Consider the following 22,635-nt stretch of genomic DNA (forward strand, 5'->3'; position numbering starts at 1 on the left):
AAAACTGCTTGGTAGGTGAGTAGTTTCAAAGGAATCCTATCCACTAGTTCAAATGGAGGTTCCATCAAGGCTGAGAGGACCAAGTTTAGGTCCCAGGGTGGAATGACTGAACGGATAGCAGGTAACCTTCTCGTAGCCCCCTTTAAGAAACGTTTAATAAGAGGCGAATCTACCAACTTTCTATCTAGAAAAACATTTAAAGCTGATATCTGTACTTTGAGTGTAGCGGGCCTAAGACCTTTATCCAATCCTGCCTGTAAGAACCCAAGAATCTGAGGGATGTCTGGATAAAGGCTATTTGAGAAGGATAAAAAAGCGTTCCAGGTTCTTAAATTGATTGTGACTCAACATTAAAGTGGCAATGACATCATCTGACAACCCTTTCTTCTTCAAGGCGAGGCGTTCATTCGCCAGGCCATAAAGTTGAGCTGGCTTATCTTTGGATGAAATACCGGACCTTGATGGAGAAGATCCGGGATCGAAGGCAAGGTCCAGAATATTCCCGCAGACATCCGGAGCTGCAGGGGGAACCTAGACCTTATTGGCTAATATGAAGCAATGAAAACTACTTGAGCCCCTTCCTCCTCTACCTTTATCAGAGATCTTGGAATCAAACTGAAGGGAGGGAATGCATAAAGTAGCGTCTTCGGCCATGGCTAGGATAGAGCATCTATCCATAAAGGCTGATCCTGACTGGAAAGGGAGCAAAATCTCCTGGTCTGTCTGTTGACCCTTGTGGCAAATAGATCTAGGTCTGGTAGTCCCCATTTTTCGCTAATATTCCATTTGAGAATTTAGGACCATTCTCCTTCCTTCAAAGTTCTGCGGCTGAGAAAGTCTGCTACTATATTGTCTTCTCCTTTGACATGGACCGCAGTTGAAGATATTAGATTTTTTTTCTGCCCAAAGAAAAATGTTGCGAGACACTGACCCCAGACAGCGGCTTCTTGTCTATCCCTGCCTGTTCAGGTAAGCAACAGCTGTGGTGTTGTCTGATAACACCTTTCTGTGTTTTGGAGATGAGGTAGTGTGAATGGAAGTAATGACCTTGTAGATGGCAGTGAGTTATTTTGAATTGGAAGAAGCCTGTAACATGTCTGCTCCCCATCTTCCCTGGCCTATCTTTCCCTCTGCATTACCGACCCCCCCCACCCCCCCCCCACCCTGAGCTGCTGGTGTCTGTGGTTATCATAATTTGTCTCCCCTTTCACCAATGAACCCCCGTCTGCAAATTATTCCCCATTCTCCACATCAGTGACTTTACGGCATTGGGAATGTAAATACTCTTTTCTAGAGCGGAATTTGTTCTGTCCCAGGAGGATTAGAGGAAGGCCTGAAGAACCCTTGTGTGACTTTGAGCCCATATGACTCACGGGATTGCAGCTGTCAGAAGGCCTAAGACAGTCATGATATTCCTGGAGGCAGTCCTTTGGTTGCAGAAGCGAGAGACTTTTTGAAGTAGATTGTTTCTTCTCTCTATAGGAAAAAAATACATTAGTAGACGAGAGTCTTTGAGTACTCCCAGGAAGATCTTTCTTCTGTCTGGGGACAGGTCTGACTTCTTAAAGTGGTGGTAAAGCATTTCTGAACCAGAGAGGGGTGGGATCGCAGGATCTCTTCTGAGGACAATGCAATCAGGAAGTCGTCCAGATAAGGTACAATTAGAATCTCTTTCAGATGTAAATATTTTGTGACCTCTGCCATTATCTTTGAAAATATCATTGGGGCTGAGGAGAGACTGAATGGAAGAGCTCTGAACTGGAAATGGCTTAGATGTTCTATGAAAACAGCAATCCTCAAATATTTCTGATGAAGTGGCTATATCGGAACATGATAGTAAGCATCCTGGACATCCATCGTTACCATTTAACAATTTTGAGAAAGCAAGTTGATGGTTGATTTTATAGTCTCCGTCTTGAACTTCTTGTAGACGATGGATTTTGTTCAGTGATTTTAAATGTATTATTAAATGGAAGGATCTGTTTGGCTTTTGTACCAGAAATATCAGAGAATAGAAACCCTTGCCGCACTGATATTCTGGGACTGGAAGGAGAACTCTTTCTACCAGGGAAGAGATTTCTGATTCTAAACATTGACAGTCTTTGTTTTTAAGACAGTGTTTTTTTTGCAATTCTTAAGTCCACTGCCGCATTAACTTCCTCCTTAATCATAGCTCTCATGGAATCAAGGAAGGCGACTCCTCTGTAACCACTTTCGGTACACTTCTGACAAGGCTTTTTTAGATTGAGAGGAAAAGGACTTCCTGCAGATGGCACACTTTCTGCGTCCTGAATCTCCACTGGCTGGTTTAGGTGCCATGGTATCAGTGCCCCAAGATTTAAATAAAGGACTATAGGGCCATGAATACTTAAAAGGCCATCACCTTCACCAGGGTGGGATTTCACTTCCACCAATAATACCAGAAGAGGTGTGCAGACTAAAAGAAACAAGTCCCCCAGGGGAGGAGGCTTACCAGGCTGAGGGATCTCCAAGCTTTCTTGCGGCTTCAGTATGCACATGGCAAGCATGACTGCAGGCGGTGAGTGCACGCTTGTTCAGCTGGCTTATTGCATTTGAATAATTCTGGAGTTGCGCTCTTATACCTGGCAGCGGCTGCATTAACACAACATTCTCTTGCCCAAGGAGAATCTCGCCTGGTAACATCACGGGTCAGGAGCCCACGCAACTTCCCCTTACCTGGGAATATCGCAAACCCGGGGATGCCTGCACACAGGGCTTACTCTGAGGAACGGGTAGGGGAGGCAGCACGTCCCTGGGGTACCCGTTCCCTGCACCAGCCCTCCCACCTAATGTGGGGAAGAAGCAAGGCTGGGCAAAAGAAACATGCATTCCTGGCAGGAGAGGCTCCTACGCATCCCGATGACAGGAACAACTGAATAGGTAAGGGGAGGCCTTTTAAATCATGTGCTCCTGCGTTGTTTCCGGTCCTGGGGCGGGGACACCCTCCTGTAAGTGCCATTGTGGAGGCGTTGGGGAAAAGAAATTTACTGGTGTAAACACATTAAAATCAATGGGTACGTGTTCTGTCTGAAAAAGAGACTATTACTCTTACCAGTAATTGGATTTTCCAATAGCCTCCACAACGGCACTCCAGGAGGGTGTCCCCGCCTCCCCAGGACAGGAAACAATGTAGAAGCTCAATCTTAAAAGGCCCCCTCCCCTTAACTGCTTCAATTAATGATATAGGACTTGGTTAGTTAGTTCAAGAACTGTATTGATATAATGGATAATAACACAATATATCCCACAATAATTAACATAACTTGGGTAGGGAATCCAGTGCCGTTGTGGAGGATATTGGAAAATCCAATTACCGGTAAGAGTAATCGTCTCTCTTCCACGGCGCCACTCCAGGAGGATTAATAGAGAAAACAAACACTAGGGTGGGACTACTGCAGATAAGACTTTTCTACCATATGATAAATCACGATTTTGAAGTACATCTAATTTATAATGCTTAAAGAAGGTATTTCTGTTTCTCCACGTAGCTGAATCTGCATATTTGCTCTACTGAGGCAGAGGCATTCTGTGCCCATGAGGCAGAGACAGCTCTGGTAGAGTGGGCTTTGATCCCTTTAGGAGGGGTCAAGCTTTTTTGGAGGTAACAGAACTCGATGGTGCTTCGGATCCATCTGGCTATGGTACTTTTGCTTGCCACCGACCCCTTATGCTGGCCTTGATGCTGGAGAAGGAGATGGTCCGATCTTCTAAATACTTTTGAGACCTCCAGGTAAATTAACAGGCATCTTCTGACATCCAAATTATGGTATCTACTTTCTAACTCAGAAGCTGGATTCTCACAGAAGGATGGAAACGACACCTCCTGTTGGCGATGGAATTTTGAGGCCACCTTAGGTAGGAACATCAGGGTGTGTTTAAGGATAATACTGTCTTCCAACACTGTGAGATAGGGTGCTCTGCAGGAGAAGGCCTGGATCTCCCCTACTCTTCTAGCTGATGTTAATGCTAGTAAGTGAGATCTCCTGCAAAGGCTCAAAAGGTGCGTCCATTAATACTTCTAATACTAGATTCAGGTCCCAAGGAGGAATGGTAGAATGGACAAATGGGCATCTTCTGAATGCTCCTTTTATGAACTGCTTTATCAACGGCAAGTCTGCCAGCTTTACTTCGAGAAAACTACTCAATGCTGAGATTTGCACTTTTAGGGTATTTGGCCTGAGACCCTTGTCAATACCTTCCTGCAGAAAGTCCAGTATGAGTGGAATATTGGGATCCTGGCTGCAGTACAGTCTGTCTCCTGCAAACTCCAAAAATGCCTTCCATGTTCTGTAGATCCAGGAGGTAGTATCCTTTTTACTACAAAGCAGAGTGGATATTACAGATTCCGATAAAACAAAGGGGCCTAAGTGGACCCGTTCACTCTCCTGGCTGTTAAATGTAGTCTCGTTACATCTGGATGGAACACCGAAACCTGAAGTAGTAGTCGATGGGATAGACCAGAATTGACCTGCCGAGAGATTGTAGAGGAGGGAAAACCAGGATCTTTTCGGCCAAAAGGGTGCAATCAGTATTAACTGTGCCTCTTCCTCCATTGCCTTTACTAATACCTTTTGGAATCATACTGTAAGGGGGAAAAACATACAGGAGATCCTTTGGCCATGGACTTGACAGTGCATCCACCATTAGTGGCTGATCCTTGCTGGAGAGGGAACCGAATAAATCGAGTTGTTTGTTCTTCTGATTTGAGAAGAGATCCACTTTTGGTAAACCCCCCCCCCCATCTGAGAGATATCTGTCTGAACATGTTGGGACCCAAAAGTAAAACACCAAAGGAAGAAAAGGGCCAGCACACAATAATATTATACAGGATTCAGGATTCCCAAAATGTTGGGACACTAAACAAATTGTGAATAAAAACTGAATGCAATGATGTGGAGATGTCAAATGTCAATATTTTATTTGTAATAGAACGCAGGTGACAGATCAAACGTTTAATCCGAGTAAATGTATCATTTTAAAGGAAAAATACGTTGATTCAAATTTTCACGGTGTCAACAAATCCCCAAAAAGTTGGGACAAGTAGCAATAAGAGGCTGGAAAAAGTAAATTTGGGCATATCGAAGAGCTGGAAGACCAATTAACACTAATTAGGTAAATTGGCAACATGATTGGGTATAAAAAGAGCTTCTCAGGGTGGCAGTGTCTCTCAGAAGCCAAGATGGGTAGAGGATCACCAATTCCCACAATGTTGCGCAGAAAGAAAAGTGGAGCAATATCAAAAAGGTGTTACCCAGCGAAAAATTGCAAAGACTTTGCATCTATCATCATCAACTGTGCATAACATCATCCGAAGATTCAGAGAATCTGGAACAATCTCTGTGCGTAAGGGTCAAGGCCGTAAAACCATACTGGATGCCCGTGATCTCCGGGCCCTTTAACTACACTGCACCACAAACAGGAATGCTACTGAAAAGGAAATCACAGAATGGGCTCAGGAATACTTCCAGAAACCATTGTCAGTGAACACAATCCACCATGCCATCCGCCGTTGCCAGCTGAAACTCTACAGTGCAAAGAAGAAGCCATTTCTAAGCAAGATCCACAAGCTCAGGCATTTTCACTGGGCCAGGGATCATTTAAAATGGAGTGTGGCAAAATGGAAGACTGTTCTGTGGTCAGACGAGTCACGATTCGAAGTTCTTTTTGGAAATCTGGGACGCCATGTCATCTGGACCAAAGAGGACAAGGACAACCCAAGTTGTTATCAACGCTCAGTTCAGAAGCCTGCATCTCTGATGGTATGGGGTTGCATGAGTGCATGTGGCATGGGCAGCTTGCATGTCTGGAAAGGCACCATCAATGCAGAAAAATATATTCAGATTCTAGAACTACATATGCTCCCATCCAGATGTCATCTCTTTCAGGGAAGACCCTGCATTTTTCAACAAGATAATGCCAAACCACATTCTGCATCAATCACAACATCGTGGCTGCGTAGGACAGGGATCCGGGTACTGAAATGGCCAGTCTGCAGTCCAGATCTTTCACTTATAGAGAACATTTGGCGCATCATAAAGAGGAAGGTGCAACAAAGAAGGCCCAAGACAATTGAACAGTTAGAGGCCTGTATTAGACAAGAATGGGAGAGCATTCCTATTTCTAAACTTGAGAAACTGGTCTCCTCGGTCCCCAGACGTCTGTTGAGTGTTGTAAGAAGAAGGGAAGATATGCCACACAGTGGTGAAAATGGCCTTGTCCCAACTTTTTGGGGATTTGTTGACACCATGAAATTCTGATTCAACATATTTTTCCCTTAAATGGTAAATTTTCTCAGTTTAAACTTTTGTTCCGTGATTTATGTTCTATTCTGAATAAAATATTAGAAGTTGGCACCTCCACATCATTGCATTCAGTTTTTATTCACGATTTGTATAGTGTCCCAACTTTTTTGGAATCCGGTTTGTATATAAAATTTATTAGACGTCTCCAATCGAGACAAAAGCAATAAAATATACACAAAACACAATATGATGGTGGATGGAGAGCACACCGGATAACATGAAGCACCACTAGAGGCTCATCCCGTTATGGCAAATTAATACAAGCATATATTATGCATATAGGCCAAACAGGATGTGAATTACATATAATTGGGCAGGACTATCAGAACGAAGTAAAGATATCATACAATATACAGAGAGACAATATAAAGTGCATAGTGCAAAAATAGTGCAAGAATAGCAAAATGTATAAATATATAAATGATTCAGATTGAAATGTCCGCAACAAAGCCCTACAATAGATACCTGAGTGGTGCACCAACAGCCCCAAATTGGTGTACATGTTGGGATCCAAGGATCACTCCCCCACTCTTAGATCTTCTCTGCTGAGATAATCCACCACTCTGTTTTCCTCATCCTTTAGGTGGACAGCTACCAGGGATTTTATATTTTTATCTGCCCAACCGAAAATCTTCCCCGACAGTTGTAGTTCTTTGCTTCTTGTACCCCCTGCCGGTTTAAGTAGTCTACTGTGGTAGCGTTGTCGGACAATATCTTTGTGATGGGATTTTACATACGGATGAAGACACATAAGTACCTTCAAGACTGCTCTCTCATGTTCGAAGAGACAGCAGACATTCCAGGGCTCCAGGTGCCCTGGGCCACCTGATTTCCTGTGGCCTCCCCATCCTCGGCTGCTGTCGTCTGTTGTTATAACGATCTGATCTGCCGGTCGCCAAAAAACTCTTGAGATTTTTCTTTATCTTCCACCAGAAAAGAGACATCTTCACTTTTTCAGGAATTTTCACTCTCCTGTTTTAAAGAATTCTGATTCCCGACCCAGGATTCCAGAAGGAATCTCTGCAGTGTCCTTGTATGATGCTGGGCCCATCGGACTGCGGGAATAGTGGATGTTAGATGTCCCAACAGTCCCATGATGTCCCTGATGGCCACTCTTCTGGATTCACAGAATTGGGCGATTTTTAGACTTGCTACCATTTGCGTTTTTGGAGGTAAAAAGGACATAAGGTTGTGCGAATCGAGCACGATTCCTAAGAATTTCTTGTGCTGACTGGGAACCAGGTCTGATTTTGGGGTATTTATTAGCCAAACAAATGTATGTGGGGGTAGGACGCTAAAACAAAATAACGAATACTTTATTAAAGTGTCTTGTTAAAATATAGGGGTATCTACCCGGCACTGCAAAAGCAGCAACTAAATCTTCACTAATTTATGGGACCACCCTCATAACGGCCACATAGATGGCAGTGGAGCCAACTCGGGATAAATGAAGGGTGGATCCCACAAACTGAAACCCACCAACACTTAGGGGGCTGAGACACCACAGGATCCTATGTGTGTGACCTGGGTGAAGTACTATCTAGGTGGATAACTGGTCCCAGCAAGACACCAGGTATCACTCCTAACAGCGAATGTCAGCGTGCAGACATTCACTGCACTAGCATAGTACAGGTGAAGGACTGTGGCAGGGCAACACCCTTGGCTCCAATTGGTGTAGCTGGAGCAACAGTTGCCCTAACACTTTCCTTGGTGGTAAATGCTCTACACGTTTCCATGCATTAAACATGCATTTCATCAGGAGCAACGTGCACCACAAGTAATAAAGTCCAAAGCCTCTAACATAGGTGTTTGACCGAGGCTATGAACACTAAGCAGCAGTAGAGTGACCTGCCTAACACCGAGTTCCTCTAGTGTGAGGTACGGTGTTGTCACTATAGTCTACTTTCCTGCCTAAGCTGACCACCTCTAGGTTGAGGCGCAGCGTGCTGGTGTGCAAACAAATCGGCACTGTAATGGCCGCAAAGCAGCTCACAGAATGCTGAGATTTACAGGGTGAAACCCTGCCCCGCTAGACACGCCCCCCGCATGGCACCCAATCCGGCCAGGAGGCTCGGTACAGGATTAACCAATAGCTGAACAGCGGGAGGGACTACATCAGTCCCGGGGAAAACGCAATGCGCCGCATTATAAACAGAGAAAATCACAGCGGCTCTATATCACATGTCGCCGCAGCATCAAAACCTAATCGTTACCATCTGTATACAGTGGAATGAGACCCAAATCGAGGAACCTGAGAAGGACACTCAGCTACAAGTATTAGGGAGCTCACATATATCTAATAGTGCCCCTCAAATTAAATACATGAATGAACATAGGACTAATTAAAGCCAGTGTACATTCATATAAAGGGGACAAACTGGATGGCATCATTGAGGCCAGATGGTTTGATGGTATTCAGAGAAAAAATCCATCTCTCCTCTTTTTGTAGCAGGATGTGGTCACAGTCACCGCCCCTAGATGATATCTTCACAGAATCAATCACCTGAAATTTGACCAATGATGTTTTTCCACACATACATTTGTTTAATTGTGTTAAAGGATGCATATCCATTACACCAATTTTCAGTTTTTTGTATTTATTAGCCAGCCTAACTCAACCAGCTTTTTTTTTGTCTTCAGATGCCCCTGGGAGGTCCTGAAGAGATGAACCTGCTATTAAAAGGTCGTCTAAATATGGGACCACTATTATTCCCTGGAGATGTAAATATCCTGTCACCTCGGCCATAATTTTCGAAAATATTCTTGGGGCTGATGACGGCCTAAAGGGGAGTGCCTGACCTCTTAGGAGTGTTGCAATTCTGAGATACCTTTTGGTATGCTCAGTGTATGGGAACGTGGTAATATGCGTCCGAGAGGTCTATAGTTACTATGTAAGGGTACTTTCACACTAGCGTTTTTCTTTTCCGGCGCTGAGTTCCGTCCTAGGGGCTCAAATCCGGAAAAGAACTGATCAATTTTATCCTAATGCATTCTGAATGGAGAGTAATCCGTTCAGGATGTCTTCAATTCAGTCTTTTTGACTGATCAGGCTTTTCAGAAAACCGTAGCATGTTGTATTTTTACCTTTTACCTCCGGCCAAAAATCCTGAACACTTTGACTGAACGCCTTTTTCCCATTAACGCCGCGCCGTGTGTTCAGTCAAATCGGATCCGGCTTTTGCATGTTAAACCCGAAAAATGTGAAAAAAAAGTTAAAGTCCATAAATGCCAGATCCGTTTTTTCCAATGCATTTTTTCATTGTGATCAAAATCCTGATCAGGATTCAAATGTAATCCGTTTTCACACGTTTTTCCGGATCCGGCGGGCAGTTCCGGAGTCGTAATTGAATGCCGGATTTAAACAACGCTAGTGTGAAAGTAGCCTAATGGTTGCGAGATAGGAGATTCACTGTAGATCTGATCGATTCAATTTTGAATCTTTTGTAGGTCATGTATTTGTTTAAATTGATTATTAGTCTAAATTGATTATTAGTCTGAAGGACTTGTTTGGCCTTTGAATAAGGAATATGGGAGAATAAAACCCTCGCCCTTCCTGGTATCTCGGGACTGGAACAATTACGCCTTTTTTTTTAGGAGAGATAATATTTCTAAGGCTTGCTGTTTTTCTGATCTTTTTAATGGCCTGTTGACAGTGAAAAATTCCAGTGGAGGCGTGTCGAACTCTAGTTTGTACCCCATGCATATTGTATTTATAACCCAATGGGAGGATGAAATTTCTTCCTAGGCCGTAGAGAACATTTTTAACCTGCCACCTACTTGAAGCGGATTCAGGGTTGAATAGAAACATCTTCCCTCTTCCTCTGGAGGATTGCCATCTTCCAGTACTGTCTTTTCTTTTCTAGTCTGGTTTATTTTTCCTTTGATTTCGAAAGGATCGATGATAGAATTTTGATTCCGAAGGGAATCCTTTTTTCTTGTCTGATGCTTTATCCAAGATGTCTTCAAGGACTGACCCGAACAGCCCATCTCCCTCACAAGGAATAGAGCATAGCTGACTTTTCGAACTGGCATCACCGGACCAAGATCTGAGCCATCTTGTGGAATTGGAAAGGCCTGAGGATATGGCAGAGTTTCACCAGGTCTGCTGATGCATCAGACAAGAAATTACAAGCCTGTTTTAAGATAGGTATTGAGGCTAGGTTCTCTTCCCTTGGCGTCCCTGCCGTCAAGTGTTTTTCAAGCTGTTAGGCTACTTTCACACTTGCGTTCGGTGCGGATCCGTCTGGTATCTGCACAGACTGATCCGCACCTATAATGCAAACAATGGTATCCGTTCAGAACGGATCCGTCTGCATAACAGCTTTTTTAAGATCTGAGTTTTCACATCGTATATTCTAACACAGAGGCGTTCCCATGGTGATCGGGACGCATTAAGTTAGAATATACTAAGAACTGTGTACATAACTGCCCCCTGCTGCCTGGCAGCACACAATCTCTTACAGGGGGCTGTGATCCGCACAGTTAACCCCTCAGGTGCCGGGGCAGGGGGCCAGACCCCCCTCCCTCCCCAGTTTTAAATTCATTGGTGGCCAGTGCAGCCCCCCCCCCGCTCCCATCATTAGTGGCAGCGGAGAGTTCTGATCGGAGTCACAGTTTAATTGCTGGGGCTCCAATCTGTTACCATGGCAGCCAGGACGCTACTGCAGTTCTGGCTGCCATGGTTACTTAGCAATTTTAGAAGCATTATACTTACCTGCGCTGTCTGTGGCCGGCCGGGCGCTCCTCCTACTGGTAAGTGACAGGTCTGTGCTATAAGCAATGCACCGCACTGGCCACCAATGAATTTAATACTGGGGAGGGAGGGCCCCATGCGAGGGTCACCAATGAATTTAATACTGGGGAGGGAGGGGGTTCTGGCCCCCTGCTGCCTGGCAGCACAGGGGGCTATGATCCGCACAATTAACCCCTCAGGTGCGGCACCTGAGGGGTTAATTGTGCGGATCACAGCCCCCCTGTAAGAGATCGGGTGCTGCCAGGCAGCAACGGGCAGTTAGGTCAACAGTTCTCAGTATATTCTAACTTGAAGTGTTCCCATCACTATGGGAATGCCTCTGTGTTTAGAATATACTGTCGGATCTGAGTTTTCACGATCCAACTCAAATCCGATGGTATATTGTAACAGAGGCATTCCCATGGTGATGGGGACGCTTCAAGTTAAAATATACCATCAGATTGGAGAAAACTCTAATCCGATGGTATATTAACCACTTCAACCCCCCTAGCTGAAACACCCTTAATGACCAGGCCACTTTTTACACGTCTGCACTACACTACTTTCACCGTTTATTGCTCGGTCATGCAACTTACGACCCAAATGAATTTTACCTCCATTTCTTCTCACTAATAGAGCTTTTTATTCGGTGGTATTTCATTGCTGCTGACATTTTTACTTTTTTTGTTATTAATCGAAATTTAACTATTTTTTTACAAAAAAAATGACATTTTTCACTTTCAGTTGTAAAATTTTGCAAAAAAAAACTACATCCATATATAAATTTTTCGCTAAATTTATTCTACATGTCTTTGATTAAAAAAAATGGTTTGGGTAAAAGTTATAGCGTTTACAAACTATGGTACAAAAATGTGAATTTCCGCTTTTTGAAGCAGCTCTGACTTTCTGAGCACCTGTCATGTTTCCTGAGGTTCTACAATGCCCAGACAGTACAAACACCCCACTAATGACCCAATTTCGGAAAGTAGACACCCTAAGGTATTCGCTGATGGGCATAGTGAGTTCATAGAACTTTTTATTTATTGTCACAAGTTAGCGGAAAATGATGATTTTTTTTTTCTTACAAAGTCTCATATTCCACTAACTTGTGACAAAAAATAAAAACTTCCATGAACTCACTATGCCCATCACAAAATACCTTGGGGTGTCTTCTTTCCAAAATGGGGTCACTTGTGGGGTAGTTATACTGCCCTGGCATTTTAGGGGTCCAGATGCGTGAGAAGAAGTTTGAAATCAAAATCTGTAAAAAATGACCGGTGAAATCCGAAAGGTGCTCTTTGGAATGTGTGCCCCTTTGCCCACCTAGGCTGTAAAAAAGTGTCACACATCTGGTATCGCCGTACTCAGGAGAAGTTGGGGAATATGTTTTGGGGTGTCATTTTACATATACCCATGCTGGGTGAGAGAAATATCTTTGCAAAGGACAACATTTCCCATTTTTTTGTACAAAGTTGGCATTTGACCAAGATATTTCTCTCACCCAGCATGGGTATATGTAAAATGACACCCCAAAACACATTCCCCAACTTCTCCTGAGTACGGCGATACCACATGTGTGACACTTTTTGGCAGCCTAGATGCGCAAAGCGGCCCAAATTCCTTTTAGGAGGGCATTTTTAGACATTTGGATCCCAGACTTCTCACGCTTTAGGGCCCCTAAAAAGCCAGGGCAGTATAAATACCCCACATGTGACCCCATTTTGGAAAGAAGACACCCCAAGGTATTCAATGAGGGGCATGGCGAGTTCATAGAATTTTTTTTTTCTGGCACAAGTTAGCGGAAATTGATTTTTGTTTTTTCTCACAAAGTCTCCCTTTCCGCTAACTTGGGACAAAAATTTCAATCTTTCATGGACTCAATATGCCCCTCACGGAATACCTTGGGGTGTCTTCTTTCCGAAATGGGGTCACATGTGGGGTATTTATACTGCCCTGGCATTTTAGGGGCCCTAAAGCATGAGAAGAAGTCTGGAATATAAATGTCTAAAAATGTTTACGCATTTGGATTCAGTGAGGGGTATGGTGAGTTCATGTGAGATTTTATTTTTTGACACAAGTTAGTGGAATATGAGACTTTGTAAGAAAAAAAAAAAATATATAATTTCCGCTAACTTGGGCGGAAAAATGGGGGCCAAAAAAAATGTCTGAATGGAGCCTTACAGGGGGGTGATCAATGACAGGGGGGTGATCAGAGAGTCTCTATATGGGTAATCACCCCCCTGTAAGGCTCCATTCAGACGTCCGTATGATTTTTACGGATCCGCAAAACACATACGGACGTCTGAATGGAGCCTTACGGGGGGGGGGGGGGAGGGAGGGAGATCAATGACAGGGGGTGATCAGGGAGTCTATATGGGTGATCACCCCCCTGTCATTGATCCCCCCCGTAAGGCTCCATTCAGACGTCCGTATGTGTTTTGCGGATCTGATCCATGTATCCGTGGATCCGCAAAAATCATACAGACGTCTGAATGGAGCCTTACAGGGGGGTGATCAATGACAGGGGGGTGAACAGGGAGTCTATATGGGTGATCACCCCCCTGTAAGGCTCCATTCAGACGTCCGTATGTGTTTTACGGATGCGATCCATGTATCCGTAAAAATCATACAGACGTCTGAATGGAGCCTTACAGGGGGGTGATCATGGGTTCATAAGGGGTTAAAAAGTGACAGGGGGGGAGGGAGGGGGGGGTGTAGTGTAGTGGTGTTTGGTGGTACTTTACTGAGCTACCCGTGTCCTCTGGTGGTCGATCCAAGCAAAAGGGACCACCAGAGGACCAGGAAGCAGGTATATTAGACGCTGTTATCAAAACAGCGTCTAATATACCTGTTAGGGGTTAAAAAAAAAAAAAACGCATCGCCGCTGGCAGGCTGGAGATCCACTCGCTTACCGCACGCGCGTGTTCACAGGAAATCTCGCCTCTCGCGAGATGACGCACGGATGCGTCCAGGAGGAATTAATCGACCGCCTCCCGGACGCATCCGGGCGTTCAGCGGTTAATAGGGACTCCTGACTTTAGATTGAAAGACAATGGGGGACAGATCCATTTGCAATTGCACCATATTGTGTCAACGTCAAATGGATCTGTCCCCATTGACTTGCATTGTAAGTCAGGACGGATCCGTTTGGCTCCGCACAGCCAGGCGGACACCAAAACGCTGCAAGCTGCGTTTGGGTGTCTATCTCCTGAGCGGAATAGAGCCAAACTGACGGATCCTTATCCATTGGGGATGAACGGATCCGTTCGGGGCCGCTTGTGAGAGCCCTCAAACGGAACCCCAAACGCAAGTGTGAAAGTAGCCTTAACCCGACTGACAGGGATCTTGAGGTACAGGTGGCAGCTATACTGGGTATTAGCATGGCTGTTTGTTTCCCATGCACGTTTTAAAAGACCCTCGCATTTCTTATCCATAGGATGTTTTAAAAAGGCCCATGGCTTCAAAAGGGAGAGAAGTTTTCTTAGATATGTGGGCGACAGGCACATCAATCTTAGGAGTTTTGTCCCACAGTACTAAGTCCTCCTCAGCAGATATTTCCTCTTAAAGGAAGTGGGAATTACATTCTTTTTCTCCAGATCTTTCCATTCTTTATTAATCAACATTTTAATGTTATGTACAGGAAAGACCCTCCTTTTCTTCTCTCCCAGCCCCTGGAACATTCTGTCCTTGATTGACTGAGGCTCTTTAACTTGCTCTATTTTTATTGTAGCCCTGATGGAATAACTTTTGCGTATCCTCTGGGCTACAAAGGGGCTTCCCTGGATCAGAGGATTTAGATTCTCAGTGATAATACCCCTCTCATCAGAGTCTGGCTCCAACTGGAGGTCCGACATCTGTGATCTTTGTGAGGTAGAGGGCTGAGGAGACCGTGGTGGTAGCCTTGTCAATTGCTGATTTAACCTCTTCCTTAATCATGCCTCTGATTCAAGAAAAGAGGGCGACTCCTCAAACTATTATGTCCATGCATCTTGGACATAACATTCTTTGATTTGGAGGGTAGGGATTGCCTACATATTGCACATTTCTTCCGAGATAATGAATCCTCAGCAGATCTTTTGGTGCTGGTGTCCCTGCCCTGTAAGGTAATATTTAAGAACTTTTTAGGGCTCTATGGTGACTTTTTTAAACACCAGTGAGGGAAAATGTACTTCTCTCCCCCTTTCAGCAGGGATAAGGAGGTTTACCAGCAGCAGCAGAATTCACAGGCTTGCGGAACTCAGGAGCTTCCAGGGGAGCCAACATGCTAGGCTCTTAGCGATGCTTAGCAGCCCCATATCTGCCAGTTCTGACATCACCCGCCACCGGAAGTGACACTGGAAGTTCCATTGCCAGGCCTCAACCTGTGTGCATGATCCCTCGTTCCTGCGATGAGTGAGCAGAGGAACAGAAGCCCAGGGCTGCCTTCATGGAAGGACTTCTGCCAAAGGGACAGGGAGTGAGCCGGACCCCCAACCTCTGCACGACCCTCCCGGCTGGAACATTATCTAGGCAGTGCGATCCGTGAACCCCTGACATAGCAGGAGCAGCTTCCACGCGATCCTGAGGACAGGAAACAAACTGAAGCAGGTAAGAGGAGGGGGCCTTTTAAAATTAAGCTTCTATGTCGTTTCCTGTTCTGGGGAGGCAGGGACACCCTCCTGGAGTGCTGTTGTGGAGGCACCAGGGAAAAATTGTGGATAGCATAACAGCGAGACTGAAAATGTGAACAAAGCTTTAAAGAGGACCCTTCACTACAATAAAAAAATCTAAACTAAGCATACAGACACTGAGAGTGGCACCCAGGGATCTCCCTGCACGCCACTCCATTCTCCTGGTATAGGCTCCGGTATCTTCATATTTTCAGCTCAACTGGGTGGAGCCTGCCAACATCTTCTCCCAGGCTGTAGCGCTGGCCAATCGCAGCGCTCAGCTCATAGCCTGAGGATAGCGCTGCAATTGGCCAGCGCTACAGCCTGGGAGAAAGACGTCGGCAGGCTCCACCCAGTTGAGCTGAAAATATGAAGATACCGGGAGAATGGAGTGGCGTGCAGGGCGATCCCTGGGTGCCGCTCCCCATGTCTGTATGCTTAGTTTAGATTTTTATTGTAGTGAAAGGTCCTCTTTAAAGTTCTTTGTATGGATTTTAATACCAATGACCCATCTGTATCTGATCAGTGGGGGTCTGACAACTGGGCAATCAGCTGTTTGAGAAGGAAGTGGCACTTGCCGTAACCTTCTCTAGGCCATTTATATGTTCATTGGTCACATGACCTAGGTGCAGCTCAGCCCCATTGACGTGAATGAGGCCGATCTGCAATACCAAGCACAGCTGCTATATAATGTACGGCATGAGAAGGCTGTGGCCTTCTCAAACAGCTGATTTGCAGGGGTCATGGGTGTTTGACCCCCACTGATCAGAAAATGACGACCTATACAGAAGATAAGTTATCAGTAGTAAAATCTCAGAAACCTCTTAAGGCTTATTCACATGTCCATGTGCCATTTGTGTTCTTTAGACTGCATGCAGTTCCATTGAATTCTATGGGGTCATTTATCATAGACCAGCTTTACATCAGACTAAGATCCCCTTGTGCTGAAGGATGCGCCCAATTTATGACATGGTCCAGACCTAATCACAAGTTAGAGGCATGCTCTGGGAGACCAGGTGCTCAGACTTAAAGCTGCAAGTTTTTGGGCTTTTGCACAAGTGTATTAGAGCTCGGTCCTGTGAGATGGTGGATTTCATTCAGTCGGGTGCCAGTCACATCACAGACACTGAGGATTTCAAGAGTTTTATAAAGAACTTTTTATTAACTACATAAAGAGTGGTTATAGTACAGAATGTTACAGAGCCAGATATCAGTACATACAAAAGGAATGACACCTGCATGACATCGGATTTACAAGGTTCTGTAAAAGAAGGTGTTTATCATCAGTTAGAGGTGCTCACTGTATGCTCCGTTATTTTATGCAAGGCCCGGGCGACTGGACGTGCAGTTGTCAGGAATGCTAACAAACTGGACAGCCATTTGTGTTTCTGCGTTACACAGGAGCAATCAGGAGAAAACGGGAAACAGCCAAGCACTCTGCACTGCAACACGCCACCTTAACAGCTAACCAGCAATACTCAACTGCTACACAACTGCGCCTAGTGCACAAAAATACACAAGAGAAAAGATTAGAGTTGTGGTCAAATAAAAACACGCCCTTCTTACAACAGCATCTCATTCTAAATACATTTCAGTACCGCCCATTAAAATGCAGTTACATACATGAAAATGACTGACATTTATTAAATGAAGCTTTTGTATCCAAAGCGGAGGCATTGACTGACAGCCTGCGGCCGAAAGACAATGTATTAAACAGCAATGTTTTACCTCGAGCATCCAAGCCAACAATGAAATCTGTTGTCGTTCACTAAATTACAAGAAATTGGAATAGCAACAAAAATGGCACATAAAATAAGAGTCTGCCACATGAGGCGCAAATTAAACTGGTAAAAATATAGAAAAACAAATCATACAGATAACCACCTTTTCGGAAGGCTGTTTGCTTGCTCCATGTACAATTCCAAGGGCTGTACATTTACTGTACAGTTATCATCCCAGACAGGTCCAGCGGGGCGGGTGCCTTTAAGACGACTCTGGAGGTTGTGAGAAGAAACATCTGTGAGAAGCACTTTAAGACGTCAGCATTAAATACAGCACACGCATGTAGGAGGTGATAAGACCTCCGATGGAGGAGGGAGCCTTAGCTTTGTGTTTAGGGATCCCTGCTTGGGGTAACGTGAACTGAATGTAGGCTGGAGGGTCTCGATGTGGGATTAAGTGAAGCATTTGTCAGTAAACTTGAGATTACGGCTGAAAGACCAAACAGTTAAGGATTAAAGACACACTATCCTTGAAAGAGGCAGCCCCAAACGCTCCTTATCCAGGGGTCCTCCTGCAGAGGGGGGTGTGAAGAATTTACCTGCTTCTATGTGGTGTTAGGGGAAATGCTGCAGAGTCTTCTGAAGTGCCTACAGCCTTAGTGTATGATCACGCAGCAGATTTCTCAACAAAATCCACAGCAGCAAAGGGGATGAGGTTTAAACAAATATCTACACGCTTCACGAAATACACGTGCAGACACGTGAAGCCGATTTTTAAAACCACAGAAAGTAGATTTAAAGGTACTTTCACACTAGCGTTTGTTTTCCGGTATTGAGTTGGTCACAGGGGCTTAAGGGTACTTTCACACTTGCAGCAGGACGGATCCAACAGGGTGTTCACCCTGTCGGATCTGTCCTTCGCTGTGCCGCCGGACCACCCCCATTGACTGTAACGGGGAAGGGGCGGAGCGCCGATGCAGTACGCCAGTTCGTGGTGAGAGGCCGTCGGACATGCAGGACTTTTAGGCTGATGGCCTTTTGCCATGCACTGCCGTGCTGCACCGGAGCTCCGCCCCCATTATAGTCAATGGGGACGGAGCGGCGGTCTGGCGGCATGGTGAAATAGCAGAAAGACGGATCCGACAGGGTGAACAGCCTGTCAGATCCATCCTGCCGCTAGTGAGAAAGTAGCCTAATACACTGAAAGAAAAAAAAAAAAAATGATCAGTTTTATCCTAATGCATTCTGAATGGAGAGCATTCTGTTCGGGGTGCATCAGTTCAGTCCCTCTTACGTTTTTGGACAGAGAAAATACCACAGCATGCTGCAGTTTTCTCTCTGGCCAAAATTCCTGAACACTGTACTGATTTGGTTTTGCGGTCTGTGCAGACCTTTAAAAATTAGAAAATACCAGATCCGTTCTTCTGGATGACGGCAGGTCAGGTATTGCAATGCATTTGTGAGATGGATCCACACCCATACCCAAAAAGCAGTTCCAGCGACGGAAGTGGCTGCCGGAATCCTCTGGCGCAAGTGTGAAAGTACCCTTATGCTGTGGATTTCACACTTTGCAATACAAAAATCCACATGTAACCCTATGCAGATTCTGCCATAAGCCTTTCCTGCGATTATGTCCCACATGAACGAACCTACAACGTCACCATACATGTTAAATGAGTCAGCCAAAACTGTAGATTCCCGCAGGGCTGGCTGATTATCTAATGCAGGGATCAGCAACCTTTGGCTCTCCGGCCACTGAGAAACTACAACTCTTAGATAATCGGCTGTATTTGTAACTCTCAGAGAAGTGAGAAGGATTCTGGGAGTTGTAGTTTCAGAACAGCTGGAAGGCTGGAGGTTGCTGATGCCTATCCAATGTGTATGGGGGTGTACAGACTTCCCTGACGGCATATGTTAACATGCCCTATGCTTTGTACTTTGAGATAACCTGCCGCCAGAGGTGTATGGCAGGGGCTGCTCCCCATTGGGTGTTGTCTCAAAGGTATATGGCAGGTATAACAGCGTCTGACAGATTCCAGGATAGTGCATCTTTAACGACAGAAACAAACCTGCTCCATTACACGCCCACAGAAACTGCTCTCTGGAGGATCAGGAAAAACCACTTAATATCTGCAATACAGCTCACTACTCCTTAAGCAACTGGAGCCCGCAGCTTTGAGAGGAAAATGCAGATATTGGTTTAAACAATCAGATGGATACAGTATAAAACCCAGACATCCCCAGCAACCTACAGCAAGACCTGGTAAACATACAAACCTTGTCCGGATAGCAGTGGCTGCAGTATAGCTAACTAGACCGCACGACAACCCCCCCGGACCCCAGACAGCACATGCTCCAGGCACACATTACCTCCAGTCTAAGTAGATGGCTCTTCCTCTGGAGGAGTTTTAGGGGGCGGAGTTGGTGATCTTGATCTGGATTTTGAGTTCTTTGGTGGAGGAGATGTCTTAGATCTAGAGCGAGACCTGGAGCGAGAGCGGGATCTGGACACAGTGGAAGACTTGGACTTCGATCTCCGGGCAGAGCGAGACTTGGAACTGGAGCGGGATCTGGTGCGGGACCGGGACTTGGAGCGACTGTAACGTGATCGGCTACGTGACCTCGATCGGCTCTTGCTTCTGGACCTAGTGCGTCTTCTTCGCCTTGGGCTAGAACACAGGTAAAACAAGTTAACAACTGACAGCTAAGGCGGAGTTTTTTTTTTTTTGCTATGCCGAATGTCGGCATATTTTCAGTGTCTCTTAATGCTAGTGAGAAACAAGGGAACACACTAATGGAGGGCCATACAGGGCTACAACAGCAGGCTGCCTACTGACTAAACTTGTACCCATGCCAAACAGTACAGAGCCCTGAGCTGCTGCCAGGATTTGAAGATTTAGGCTAGGGCTACACGTCACATGACTTCTTGCGGCAGAAAAGTCACATTTTTTTATAACGAGTCAATGGCGTCGCACTATGACTTGCAACAAGTTGGATGTTTGTGCGACTATCACATGGCACATTACTGCTATTACCACACAACATGTCACCGTGTAGCCCTAGAGCTGAATCCTACAGCACCTGGAACTGCTGCAACCTCTTCAAACAGTGGATCGTTGGGGGTGGCTAAAGTCAGACCCCCGCCAATCTGAGGATAAACCATCAATATCTCAGTAAACCCCTTTGACCATATTAAACACATGGATCTTAGCAGGACCAGCGATATGCCCCCATTGTCTAAGATGGGAACACCCCTTTAATACAACCATGTGCATCCAGATATATTGAATCTCAGACAACAGGGGCATATAGCTAGGACAAGCCCTTTAAATGAAGTGGTTTTGAGATCCTGTTTTATATCAAAATCAGAATAAAAAACACCAACACGAAAGCAGCCTAAACCACCCAGCAGCGTGCCAGTGTGTACAGGATGGACACCAGGAGCCTAATCCATTCTGATAACAGGGGGTCTTTCCGGTCCAGCACATGGCTGATGTGTCCCAGGCCATAGCATCCCCTGGACTGACGAGGAGCAGTAACTACAGGAACCATGGTGAGATCAGGGGAGCCATTGTCCGGACCATCCGCTGTGAGGTGCGTTATCAGCCAGGGGCCACACAGAAGGTAGTCTAGAGTCCACCACGTGACCACTGCCCCGCCCCCCTCAGGTTATGGCGCCCACACACGTGCTAGAAGGCGGCGGGTAACCAAGTCTGGCGCACAACGGCGGCGCCATCTTGAAATCTCCGCATGGAGGCCTGGTCTAAGAGCAGAGCGGCGGTGATAACGTAACTACAACTCCCATCATACAAGCACGCTGAGAGTTGTAGTGGTCGTGTCACACTCACCTCCTGCTGCTGCGGCGGCCGCCGTAGTCTCCGTACCTCCGGGGTGGGGGGCCTCGGCGGCTGTGGTGGGAGTCAGGCGGGCGGCCGTAGCGCGCCATCTGCACCCGCAGCTCCCGGCCGTCCAGCACGGCTCCGTCCATGGCGTCCATCGCGTCCTCGGCGTCGCGCTTGTCGTGGAACCGGACGAAGGCGAAGCCGCGGCTTTCCTTGGTGTAGCGGTCCCGCGGGATGTAGACGTCGCCCACCCGGCCGTACTTCTCAAAGACGCGGCGCAGGGTCTCCGGGGACGTGCGGTACGTCAGGTTGTCCACCTTGAGGGAAGTCATGCCCTCCACGTCAGGCGGAGGGCGCCCGTAGCTCATGTCTGCCATGGTAGCGCGCTTTCTAGGAGGATACTAGCGGACAGAGCACGGCCTCTGCGAACTCTCCACCTCAGGCGAGCTGCAAGACAGAGCGCGGCCCGCTAACCAGCCTTATAACCGCTGCTACAAAATGGCGGCAGCTAGTCTGATTGCTGCCCACCCCCAATCGGAGCCCACCCCCTAATCGGAGCCAATCAGCAACGGAGAAGCCCACAGGAAAAATGTTTTCTTATTGGTTATGTTGCTACTAGCCCCGCCCCTCAGCGGCGCCGCTCTCAACAAGATGGCGGCTACCGGCGTGTATCGTCGTGTACCTAAGGCTGTTCTTTATGTGTGTAATAAAAATGTCCCCTCAAGTGAAGGGGAGGCAAAGCTCCGTGTATGGCCAGCATAGTCTCTAAAATCACCAGAAGTAATAATGCACCCTCTATAGTGTCCCTAGAAGTACCAATGCCCCCCATAGTGTCTCCAGTAGTAATAAAGCCCCCCAGTTGAAATAAAGTCCATCGTAATTAATCCCCCATAGTGTGCCACTGCCCTCCTATAGTGCCCCAGCAGTAATAAAGCCCACCATAGTATTCTCCAGAATTAATGTTCTATGCCCACCTGTAGTGTCCCGGTAGTATTAGTACCCCCCCCCCCCCCCCATAAGTAACAAAGCCCACCATAGTGCCCCTCAGTTGAAATGAAGTATATCATAGTGCCCCAGTAGTAATAAAGCCCCCATAATGTGCCCCTATAGTAAATGTACTCTTATAGCGCCCCCAGTAGTAATGAAACCCACCATAGCATTCCCCAGAATTAATGTTCTATGCCCACCTGTAGTGTCCCAGTAGTATTAGTGCCCCCCATAAGTATAAAAGTCCGCCATAGTGCCCCTATAGTAAATGTCCTCTTATAGTTCCCCAGTAGTAATAAAGCCCACCCTAGTATTTCCCAGAATTAGGGTCCATTCACACGTCCACAATCCTGTTCCGCATTTTGTGGACGTGCGGACCCA

The 22,635-nt window shown here is 46.0% G+C and overlaps 1 protein-coding gene across 6 annotated transcripts; it reads right to left on the reverse strand.

Moving 5' to 3' along the window:
• Positions 1–16,846: 16,846 nt before the first annotated feature.
• On the reverse strand, positions 16,847–21,791 carry SRSF2 (serine and arginine rich splicing factor 2). Of its 6 annotated transcripts, none has more exons than XR_006390245.1 (4): positions 21,274–21,788; positions 19,796–20,094; positions 19,495–19,598; positions 16,847–17,698 (listed from the first exon to the last, which is right to left on the reverse strand). XR_006390245.1 is itself a non-coding variant. In XM_044296503.1 (3 exons), exons 1-2 carry the CDS (start codon positions 21,642–21,644, stop codon positions 19,803–19,805), a joined length of 663 nt encoding a protein of 220 aa, XP_044152438.1. In that variant the 5' UTR covers positions 21,645–21,787; the 3' UTR covers positions 16,847–17,698; positions 19,796–19,802. The 6 variants fall into 6 exon arrangements, 1 of the variants encoding a protein (XP_044152438.1); XR_006390246.1 differs by having other exon boundaries at positions 16,847–17,203; positions 17,589–17,698; positions 19,495–20,094; XR_006390247.1 differs by lacking the exon at positions 19,495–19,598 and having other exon boundaries at positions 16,847–17,203; positions 17,589–17,698; positions 21,274–21,787.
• Between the last annotated feature and the right edge of the window lie 844 nt (positions 21,792–22,635).

Source organism: Bufo gargarizans, chromosome 6 (genome assembly GCF_014858855.1).
Source record: "Bufo gargarizans isolate SCDJY-AF-19 chromosome 6, ASM1485885v1, whole genome shotgun sequence".
NCBI lineage: Eukaryota > Metazoa > Chordata > Amphibia > Anura > Bufonidae > Bufo > Bufo gargarizans.

Excerpts from the sequence above, each read along its gene's own strand:
- SRSF2 (XM_044296503.1), bottom strand. The coding sequence starts at position 21,644 with ATGGCAGACATGAGCTACGGGCGCCCTCCGCCTGACGTGGAGGGCATG. Across the intron at positions 20,095-21,273 it reads GGCCGCCGCAGCAGCAGGAG|CCCAAGGCGAAGAAGACGCA; the intron begins GTGAGTGTGACA and ends CCTGTGTTCTAG.